This window comes from Vanellus vanellus, assembly GCF_965231255.1.
Source record: "Vanellus vanellus genome assembly, chromosome: 2".
Classification (NCBI taxonomy): Eukaryota; Metazoa; Chordata; class Aves; order Charadriiformes; family Charadriidae; genus Vanellus; species Vanellus vanellus.
In genome coordinates, this window is record NC_138906.1 from 52,369,384 (window position 1) to 52,381,771 (window position 12,388).

At 37.4% G+C, this 12,388-nt stretch overlaps 1 protein-coding gene across 1 annotated transcript in view; it reads right to left on the bottom strand.

Moving 5' to 3' along the window:
- Positions 1-12,388, bottom strand: part of CUL1 (cullin 1) — a 52,253-nt gene that overhangs the window by 33,584 nt on the left and 6,281 nt on the right. Inside the window, exon 2 of the mRNA XM_082499577.1 lies at positions 3,066-3,358. Coding sequence (XP_082355703.1) covers positions 3,066-3,205 — 140 coding nt within the window. The 5' untranslated portion in view covers positions 3,206-3,358. The remainder of the gene's footprint in view (positions 1-3,065; positions 3,359-12,388) is intronic.

Below are 12,388 nucleotides of genomic sequence, written 5' to 3' on the forward strand. Positions count from 1 at the left end.
AAGCATTCAGATAAAGGATTTCATTTTCAAGAATCTCACACGTGGGAAAAAAAAACAAACAAAACAACATAAGAAAAATCAAAACAAACACACAACAACAACAAAAAAATCAAAAACAGTCTCATCTTCCACAGAAAGCACCAGTCTAAAGGAATTCTGTTTCTTCTAAATTCTCAATAGGAAACAAAGAACACACCTCAGAAAGTAATTAAAGTACATTAGTACATTGATCTTCATAACCATGTAAGGAGTCGTAAATAAAAATATCACAACTTCCATAAAGGACTGCTCTTCTAGTTTGGTGCTTTGGCAGAGCTGGCAGGGCAAAAGGAATCACAAAGGTATATGCAGTACCGAAAAACATTTGATAATCATCTGATCTGATAAAGAATATACCCTGCAACCATGAGCACAAATGAATCTAAATTAGAAAAAGTAGGGATGAGGACCTTGAGAACCACCATTCAGAAACAAGACTTCTCAGTTCATCTCTAGAAAACCCCTGGAATAATCAACCCCTGGAGTAATCAACCTCTTTCTTCTCCTGCTGGAATGAAGGAAAGAAAACCACCTTAAGTACAAGCCTGTGGTCAGAGACAATCTAGTGTCTCACAAAAAGAGACACTCTGAACAAAGAAAATGAGTGGATGTAGAATGGAGGTCCAAACTGTCCGAATTGCATAACTCTTCCAATTCTTTCCCAGATTCACTTGAACAAGGCATAACAAAAACTTCCACACGTCCGATCAGTTTTGACTGAAAATTCGATACCAGATACAGCACTAAATGCAGGTTTGCTTGTATGCATGGTTCTCTTCCCCTTATAAATTAGAGGGATGAAATGGAATCCACTTCAGGAGCAATACTCTGACCAAAAATAAGGGGGGAGGGGGGCGGGCAGAGGGGGAACAAAGGAGGATGAGGAAATAACTGTCCACTGCACAAGATTTCCAAACTGCTGTCACATCCAGCACCCTTATAAGTAGGGCTGATGTTCAGACCAACTGCAGCTGCAGCTGAGACTCATCTGTATCTCTTCTGCTTTCCAAACCAAGCTGTTTGATAGGCAGAGCTTCCTGAAATAAAAGTCTGTCAATCTACTCGACTTGCTGTACACAAAGACTGAGCAAATGTTTTACAGATACTGCATCTGAAAGGGGTGTAATCTTTTAACCACAACTTTTGAACATGTGCACCTGGTGTAAGATGCAACGTGCGTTGTCATCTTCATAGCAGATTAAAAACTCTTAGCCTAACCAGAATGAAATATTCTGAGTTATCAGACTATTAAATTAATCCACAAATGAAATACAACCACCAAAACCTTCCACTAAATTAACTCACTTACGAAAGTAACAAAAACCATCCTTAATTTCAGATCAAACAACTCCTTGAAGCAGCAACAAGAAGGAATTGAGTATTAACAGACAACATATCCCTTTTACAGCTTCATTCCAAGAAGATGTGAGAACATCAGAAGGAGAAGAAAAAAAGCAAGTGTTTTAACATTACCATTATAATAAGAATTTAGTCTTCAGCTGCCCTGATTGACAGACCTCACAAACAGTAATATATTAAAGGCACTCAGAAGAAAACTCAGAGGTTCTACTGCATGTCAGATTTCTATCAGACATTCAACTTTCACAGACTTGTTTCATTCAGTCAAGAACAATGCTGAATCTAGTACTGCAAGAAATCAGTCATTTTAAGTCTCAGGAAAAGTTCTGACCCTAAACCAAATGTTATTTCATCTTCCCATCACTATTAAAGAATTATCCTAGAAACACTCAGCAGACTGCTCAGGGCTTTTCCCACCCCCCTAGGAACATGGACTCTGCAGGCACAGATAAGATCACACATCAAATCTGAAAGTACATCTGCAGAAAACAAACTTTTCTATCTCCTTAGGTAGTCCAGAGAACTATAAAATTAATTGCTTTATAGCCTTAAAGCTCCTCTTTCTTTTATAAAACGTCCATCCTTCCAAAATAATTAACACAGGCTAACATTTGATATGCAATTCCAAATCAGTGCTAACAATAGCTTTAGACATTAATTTATGTATCAGCACAATAGCCTTTATTAAAAAAATCTAAAAATTGATAAAGAAAAATAGCAGAACTACTTAAAGTAAAATAGAAAATGTATTCAGTCATCATTTCTCATATCATATGTCTACACACTTTGCTGTACCACCACCTTCTTAAGCAGTCTTTACTGAGCAATACAAAGTTACAAGAGTGAACACAGAACAATAGATGCAAAACAGAGGTGGTTCCTCACCAAATCCATTTACATGCCACTTTATAGGTGGAACATAAAAGGAGGATTTCCCGCTTTCCAAGCAAAGCACTCAAGTCAAACACTGAAGCTAAAACACAGCAAGAAGCAAATCCCTCCTTCAAATTAGTTATAAAAGATCCTTACGCACTACCTGACAGAAACAAGTTTCCTATGCTCCTTCAAATAGTACTTTAGCACACATGTATAAGGATGAACACAACCCCTTATAACAACTCCCATAACGGGGAGATGCTGGAAAATTTCAATAGCTCTCTGTGGCAAGCTAGGAGTTAAAGAGACATCCACGGGGTACATTCTCACTCCAGCTGGAAAATTATAAAACCAACTCAAGGGTAAAGTACTACTCTGAGGATGTCAAGAGAAATTTTCCAGGTAACCAGACATTATTACCAATAAGACCTGCAGCATTATACCAGAGACTAACATATAAAGGAAAAAGAATTTCTATTTTCTTTTGGTATATTGTGGACTCAAAATTAGACCTATTAATAAAATCACTTTAAACATCTGCTCTGTCAAAGATAATAGTAGTCAAACCTGAAATTCAGAAGTAGCCATAATTATGAAGAGAGTTTTCCAGACAACAGAATATTCCTGCTTACTTGCCAGTAAGATTAAACAGAAAAGGCTAATCTTCAAAATAAAACTATATTCTTAAAACCCATTAAGTTATGAAACAATTTTGAGTTTAGAGAAGTAAAAAGCTATCCGTAATCTACTAACAGTGAAACTACTAACTGGCTTAGGCATTATTAGGATACGTGTAGAGTTCCATGTATCTGGATTTTGCCATACTTTGTCTGGTGTAAACCTGTTGAATTCCAGCTCTTAGGTCATCCCATATCTGGTCAAGACCGATCTGTTTAAGTCCATGCGGGTTCTGACTCCTATTCGATGACATTTTGTAGTTCCTGTAAGGTCTTCCAGTGCAGCAGCCTGAGATCTGGTTATTTCTCCATCAGAATCACAAGTCAAGTAACATTCTAAACTCAGTTGCAGCAACTCAGTAAGATATTCTTTACATACAAAGAGTGATGCTTCCCAGGAAGACAATCTGCAAAAGGAAAAGAAAATATACGTTAGATGACAGTTCAAATTCACTCAAACTAGAGAAAAAGACACAAAATTAATGATTTCATTGAAACATTTTAATTTACACAGATGAGAAATCTACGATGATATCTCAAATATCGAACCAAGGAATATAATTTTGCAATTCAGCAATCCACTACAAAATGGGATTGCTAGTGCCCATCTGTCCAAAGCCTGTAGGTACTTAGGTAGGAAGAAAGAACAACTAATGACGTGCACTAAATAAAGACTGCAAAATTTGTGACTGAAAGAATAAGAAACTAAGAAAAGGCACTACCCCATGAGTGCTTAAGTGCACAAAGTTTGGGAGGTAGTTAAGAGATGGTTATCAGTTCATCAGCCTTGTAGAACCACAGAGTAGGAAAACAGTCACCTGGAAAGGACTACTGAGAATACTAAGCAGAGAAGATCCATTTTTAGACAAGTCCTTAAAAATATTTTGCAATTTTAACATGTTTCATCCACCACAGCAACAAAATTAAGAAGATACCTCCTTTGTTATTTTTTGGGTAACATGATTTAAAAAATTAACCCACAAATAACAAAGTTGTAGTAAGTTAGGGCCAACTTACCCTTACTGCAGCCTTACAATGTATAAAGGGGGCTTGTAAGAAAGATGGAGAAAGACTTTTTACCAGGGACTGTAGTGACACAAGGGTTTTAAATTGAAAGAGCACAGATTTAGACTGAATATAAGTTTTTTACAATGACAGTGATGAGACACTGGAACAGGTTGCCTAGAGAAGTTTTGAACACCCCTGGAAGTGTTCAAGGTCAGGTTGGATGTGGCTTTGAGCAACATGATCTAGTGCAAGATGTCTCTGCCCAAGGTTGGACTAGCTGATCTTTAAATGTCCCTTCCAGCCCAAACCATTCTGTGATTCTGTACCCTACAGCTCATTCACTGAAATACTCAAAACACACTGAAACCTGATCATGTTTTGCCATGCTTCTATAGACAAGAATACAGCTTTATGATAAATCTGTCCTGTAATGGAGCCTGCCAGCCAAGGCTTGCATGAACTCCTCCGTAATTTCAAGGATAGGATTTATCAGATCTCGTGCTATACTATTATTTGGTTTTGACCTTTGAGCAGCAGAAAATAAAGAGATTCCTTCAGGATCTACAGTACATCATAGGTGCTCTGTCACTGCCACTTCCAGACTATTGCATATTCCACTCCACTCCAGGTTTCACACTGTTTAAAAGATTAAGTATTCTGACCCCCTGACCCCTGCCCAATTATTTGTAGGACTTCTCTTCTGGCTTTTCTCTTTGACCCTAAAAAGACCAGCTAAGATCGAGACATATCTTCAGGTTTTTTTAGTCAGTGACCATCTTACTGCAGTAACACAGAAGCTACCACTCCTCATAATCCTTTACTATCCATTACCCATAAGCATTTAAATCTCAAGCTCTCAGTAAAAAAAACTAAGATGTACTTTCATTGTATCAATCTGAGCAACAAGTACTGTCCCATTTCAATCAGATATAAAATGCTTCTGTAGCTAATTTTTCTTTTTACATGAGCAACAATTACTTAGAAGATTAGATTGAAAAACAAGGATTCAATCAATATATATTAAAACGTACACTTAAAATTCAACCTTGCCATTCTACTTCTATAATTACAGCAAACTGGTTATTAAAGACACATGGGAATAACGCATCATCATGCTGAAGTGTAATACAGATCATACCTTGTTTGTGTTTAACTTTAATTTCTGGAAATCAAACCTGCTGCAGTACTAATAATGACAGACTTCCATGACTGAGCAATGAAAGCCAGAAAGAACAAAGGTCCACAAGTGGCCATTTGTCTCTACTGCGGGAAACACTCTGTGTGTGTTACACACCCATAATCTTGGACTATGATCCTAAGTCAGCATTGCAATAAAAAACAAGAAAATTAATTTGATGTCTACAATCCAGGACAGAAGAAAATTTTTGATTCCTTAAATAGGTACTATTTGAACTCTCCACAGAAGCAAGAGAAGACGCGGTTAAGAATCTACAACTCTACTATGACTGCAGCATGTGTAAAAAGTAACTGACCATTACTCTCATATTAATCTGCAGAAAACAAGCAGCCTAGAATTAGGTTGCATTTTAGTAATAATATTTTGGTGCAACTAATACAAAATACTTCAGTACTGTATAAAAGTTTATAACAAAAAGCCAACCCCTTGCTAGCTAGCAGAAAGCATAACCATTACAACAGTTCATAACTGGGCCAAGGTCCCCTCCCAGGCAGTCCACAGAGAGGAGCACCAGCCAGGGCTCTTACTTGGACACCTCTCCTGGTGTCCATAAGAGGTAGCCACCCTTCCATTGCAAGCCTGCAGTGACCGTCTGCCCAGCAGATGTGGAGTTTCCCCCTCTACAACAATGGAAACAAAATTTAACTTCTCCAATTAACAATCTCCTAGTTTTTATGTACCACGGTACATCTACAAATACAAACCTTTTCCCAGAATCTTTTAAACTCAAGGTGTTCCTCATTCACACTGTACCAATTTTCCCTCCCCTCCCCCTGAAGTAACCCTCTGTATGAAGTCAGGATGTAGCTATTAAGAATGCCATGAGAAAGAACTTAATTCTGATTTTTATTTTCTCATACAGTATACTACATAGAAATATTCTTTATAAGGAATATATTCCACTGCATTTGACAACATTGCCTCACTATCCCTTGGCTGGCTTCCAATTTAAATTTCGCAATTAAAGACATGAATACAGAATGATAGCACCATGTCACTAACTTCCTAGACTCAAATAATTCACTTCTTCCAATTAGTTACTAGTTAACACAGTTGGGAAATGGAGCAATAAATGAATAATGGTATGAACTGCTACTAATTTTTTTTCAGATTTATTCATGGGCAGAAAAATAGAAAAGTAATTAAGAAACTACCTTAACAGGAGTAAAGTTTCACTGCATAACAATACTTTAACTACAAAATCATATTTATGAAAATTTGCAACGATTTGTACTTAGTGGTTAAACTAAGCTATGGTGTTACACGTATAGAGAGAGGAGGGGTAAACAAGTCTTTGTTACTCAGCACAGTTGTTATTATACACAAACACCTAGTGAAAATATGAAATTCTATTTTATATGAAAAGCGTAAGTGTAGTTTTCAAAATTATTTTTGTGATTCACGCACAGAAAACCTCTCCTAGGCAAACAAATCTGGAAAGTCTAGTCTGGTCCACAGTAGTTACACTGCATCTCTTTACCCAACATCCCAATTGCTAAACTTATAAAGAGGGAGAAAAGAGTTTAGAAGTCTACCATTTCTCACGGCCCGGGCTGTGCGCAACTGCCTCTCAAGAACCACAAATTGCTACAGGTGAATTAAAACCTCAGCCATAATTCATAACCTTTGCATCAGTGAGATCTCTCACCTTCCAAAGTCCAAAGTGCTGCTGGCAGGACTATGTGTAAGTCAGTCTGGAACTGACCATCACCGTGCTTTCTTGCCCAAACAGATCAAACTTGCTGGTGACCTGCTTCGCGGACAGGACCACCTGGCTGAGTTGCAACATGTGCTCTGTAGCTCTGGACCAGAGAAGCCAGAGTTCATTACATCTTCAGGACCAGCTATATTTATATGAAAGAAAATTAATCCTGCAGTTTCCAGCCAATAAATACACAATTTGATGCAGCAGTATAACGGTGTTCAATGCCATCCTACCTTTCACCCCTGCATTTGAGCACTGCAATTAAAAGACTGTCAAGCAAATCTGTCATTCCTGCTCATGCCGATTGTCAAAAGGACATAATATTTCTACCAAAACTTTAGAACAACAGCCTTGAAGGGCAGAGACAAACACTTTTCATTACTCTGGCGGGGGGGAACACGACATGACACACCTCCTATGCAAGGAAACACATCACATTGGAAAACAGTGGGTTTGTTTTTACTGATCATCTAATAATAAACAGTATTTCTTTCAGATAATCCATCTGAGGAAAATGGTGCGTATGCCAAACGAGGCCTACAAGAAAATCTGAAAGTTAACCCTACTTTTATCTAAAAAACATAATAAAACCCACTAGATTTACAGCATCTCAAGCCATCTGTTGGAGCAACTACCTCATTTTTATGTCCTAATACAACATAACTTTCAGCTTCACAGCTCCAAGGTCTATGCATCACCTGTTGTCCTCCCACAACCACTTATTTCTCAACTACAGATTTCAAGATAGCTTACTTCAATAATTACAGATAGAATTTGAAGTTGTCAGCTTCTTGGCCCATTGAGGTCCGGAGCAAGGTTTTCCAGCTGACCCAAGAGCCCAGACAGCATTTTTTAAGGACATAGTAGAGAGGCACAGGACCTAGACTTAGTCACTTCCAAGTATTTTATCCCTTGTCTAATTTCAAACATGAGGAGAGCATTCTTGTCACGCCTAATAGCATGAGCTAAGGTGACCAGATTTAATCATACTAAAAACAAACACATTAGGGAAGAGAAGAAAGTTTCACTCATAACCTGTGGTGGAATGAATCCCATTAAAAATAAGTTCAAAGACCTTTAGTGTTACGAGGTTTCCAAAGTTCACAAGTGTGTATTAAAAGTCAGAATTTTACCTTCATACACTGCCTCAAATCCATTTTCTAAAACTGAATGCAAGTTTCCTAGTAACAAAAATACAGTACAAGTTCATTTGGACGCTGGCTGCAGTTTGACATCTTTTATAAAAATTGGTGCAGTCACCACATTCACTTAAATGGCCACTACACACAAAAGATCAGCCCTCTGTGCTGAAAGGATAAAGCATAATAAACATTTAATGTTCTTTAATGGCTCCAAAAGACAAGAAAAAGGAGCAAGTTTAATACAGCCACACACTTAAAAATGCAAGCTGAAATTCCTCTTGCCAAACTCTTTCCTCCACACTTTTCCAGCCTTAACTCCTCTAACTTACTTTATCCTGCTCTCCTGTTGCTGTATTTGAGCAAGTCTGATCCAGAAATACAACAGATGCTCTTGTATTCAGCAAACAGCAACACTCAATAAGGTTCCCACCCAGTTTTACACCCTCAAAGTCTCTGCTACCTCCACACTGAGCCAAGGCAAGTATTGAGATTATTTACCCAAGATATGCAATACTGATTGAACCAACACCACACGACACAAGCACACAAAAAGTATTATCAAAAAAAACTAAACCAGAAGCACATTAAACACTACCTTTGTTCTAACACAAGCTGTTTGTTTGTTCTTACACTATTTTTAAAACAACTTAAGATACTGGATGCTGGTTTATACTCAAGCTCACATAAATTTCAAAATCACTATGGTTGAAGTGACCCTAAAGTACTATCATATCAAAATATTTGTCAAGGGTTTGCCTTACAATAAGCATCCAACGGCATATCTACTGTTTTCAGTGTTAGGCTTGACACAAAACGTACCAAAAAATATAAAACAAACCCCTCTCATAACCAAAGAAGTCAATTTATTATTCATATTCATGTATCGTCTCTTACCAAACATGGATAGTTTCACAGACAGGACACTGCAAACTATTCATCCTACAAACCAGGGTTAAGATTACTCTTGAAGTCATGCAAACACACACCTTTTTAAAAGACATGTAAATGCAAAGTACAGAGCTGAGAACAACATACCTCCCTCCACTGCTAGTTAGCTTGTAAGATACAACCTACATAGTTAATGCAATATAAGCACTGGGGCAGGGTTGGGAGACATTTAAAATTTCTCTTTGCTTTCACCTTTTACTTCTTTGCCTTTACAATTTATAAGTTTTTTCTTGGATTTTTTTTTCCAGGTTAAAAAACATCTCTTGAATCCTAAAGGACACAACCCCCATTCTAGCATACATTTTTGTTTGGTGGAGTGGAAAGAGACAAGAGAAATAATTCTACTTTGTCCCTATAATCACTTGCACTCACAATTTATGATATCAAAGACACTTTTCAAATCCAAGTACCTGCAAATTCATTACTTTGTTTACTTGACTTCAGTTGAGGTTACCATTATGAGCTCAAAACTATAATGTAACACAGCTTAGCTGAGCCATGGTCCTGCATACAACATTTCACAGCACTGAAATGTCTGTCCAGAAGTATTTTAGGTCATTAAATACACAGACTATAAACTAGGCAGACAGTTTATGAATATAAAGTTACCCAATCCTTAAAGCAAAATTAGGAGCAAGTGTAATATCCTTAGCACTTTACACGCTACGAATGTGTAATTAATCAACATTTGGAGAATCTCTCTATAGCAGACATTTCCACTGTGCCCCAGCAAAATGAAACCACAACTACTGTAAAAAATGGTTATTCCAGAAATCATATCAGTACCAGAAGACAAATATTAGTATCTTTTCTCCCTTGTAATATCAAAGATATTTAAGAGACAAATTATGCAAATTACAATGTTCAGTTCCTCTGTATTATTACAAAATACTGAGTTACACGTAGTGTGAAAAACTTTAGCTTCTTTTCAAGAGTTCAATTTAGTTAATCTTATTATGTGAAAGAGGCAGATATATACATGTGTACACTCCTCCCTTGCAAAAGTTGTCTTTTGCAGAAAAGCATTCTGCACAGCATTTAAGAAGAAAAAAAAAAAAGTAGTTTTGAGTAAAAGCAAGTATGCTTAATTTGCCAATAGTTTCATACCAAGTTGTGTAAATTTAGTGTAAAGTTTGAGCAGTTGCTACTTTACCTCCCTGACAATGCCTTCATTCAGGGCTTCAGTGTTCTTTTTTAACTAAAGGACAGTAGATTTAGACTAGATACGAGGAAGAAATTTCTCACAATCAGGGTTGTGAAACACTGTAACAGGTTGCCCAGAAAGGTGGTAGACGCCCCATCCCTGGAAACATTCGAGGCCAGGTTGGATGACACTCTGAGCAACCTGATCTAGTTGAAGATGTCCCTGCTCATTGCAGTGGAGTGGGACTAGATGACCCTTAAAGGTCCCTTCCAACCCAAACTATTCTGTGATTCTATAAGTTCACTTTTTTCCTGTTCAAGTAATCCTTATGTACAAAGTTTGTAGACTACTCCTAAACTGAAACATCCTTTCTAACCTGAGGTCTCAGGCCTTCCTGTGCTACAAACAGGATGCAGACCCTACAATGTTTTTTAACTGAGCTTGCAGTAATAAGCTTCGTAGCTTCTTAAAACACTGATTATGCTCAGCTCTTACACCTTGGAAAAAGGAAGGATGCAGACCAGGAAAAGAGCAACACTCTGTGCAGAGAGAATCAAGTAAAGATATGAGTGCACTGAAGAGGAAGAAGAAAGGTTTACACAAGACAAAGGGCCTTGAGTATTCCCACTGTCTCTCTGGCTTAAATCATATACAGATATAACCTGCATTAAAAAAAAAAAACAACCAAACCCACAACAAAAAAACACAATTACAAACAAAAACAAATACCCATAACCCTTGAAGGACAATGCACATGAAGATACATTTCTTGAATCAGCCAGGAGGATGCAGAAGAAGAAAATGAGGGAGGACAAGCCATGAAAACACGAAGCTAGATACCCAACATGCCAAGCAGAAGACAGAATAATACACCTTATTTTCTTAGGAAAAAAAAAAAAAAAGGACAAAAAAAAAGAACAATAAGAAGGCAGCAGTGGGAAGTCATATCAAATGCAATTTAGCAAAAACAAACACAGAAGACTCTGGAAACTCTGAAATACCTTGGGCCGGTTGAGAGACCTTAATGATCCTGCACGGACAATTCTTACGCAGAACTGCTTTCCTAAAAGTACTTGCCAGCCATCAAAACTTTAACCAAAATTCAACTTAATAAGCTAAAACACCAAGATCTTGCTGATCTCCAAGAAAAAAAAAAATGGCATGGTCTTACAGTTCACTTCAGACACAGCATGATCTCCACCAAAACCCGCAGGGCAAGCCTCTGAACCCCGACACAAATTCCCCTCCATTACAACAGCATTTAGTGCACGACAACATGCACTTTCATACTGACCTGTTAGACAGAAACAGGAATTTTAACCTGTAACAATTGTTTCCATACAAAGTTTTCCCATGCTCTTGGAAGGTGGCGAATCTTATTAGTAACTTTAAGAAGTACTAACGTTAACAAGCTTAAAACAATTCTGGCTGGAATCTCTTCCCAACAGCTTGCTAATTTTACAACATCTTCCATCTTGTTACTTTTGCAAGAGCCCAACTGATCAAGGCAATAAAGTTTGCCACTTCAATTTATAAATAAAGATTATGGTCACACTGATTCGTCTTGCGAACAGTCTGACATTTTTAGATCTTCAAATATACCACAAGAGCATGGTTTAAATACTGAAGAGCTAGCTTCCTCCTATATTCACCTTCAGGCTAATGTTTCATTCAGAAGCGACAAGGATTGCAACTGTCATATAGTTAAAACAGTCTACAAATCAAGGACTGTTGTAGATACTCACATTCATTTCCTGCGTGTGACAAAATCACTACCCTGCAAAAGCTGGCCCCTCTTTTTTTTTTTTTTAAATCAGGTTTACATTAAGTGCACTAATAGAACTGCTAGCAATCTGGATTCCTACTACAGTATAGTGCTGCAAACACTGCTAGCAATGAACAGTACAGCTCCTATATATTTCATTTCAGATGGCTAAATATTGACAAAGCGCACGCACTTCCAAAGCCAGCCAGAAAAAGAATGAGAACTTTCTCATTAAAGCCTAGAAAGGGATTTATACACAATTTTCCAGGTTCAGCTATGAAATCTGAACTGTAACAGTCCTAACTCACAGCAAAGAATTTATACTTCGCAAAGAGTTAGTTCTGCATAATTTCAGTATTATTTTCAGAAACTTTTTTATCAGTTTTGACCTCAAATGACTGCAACAGGCATGCCTGGTACAGAAGTGAAACAGTTTAAATTAATTTTGTAAAAATTGATGCACATCCCTAACAGCCACACTTAAATCCTGCTCCTTGTTGATTTAGCTTGCACCATTAAGTTTTAAA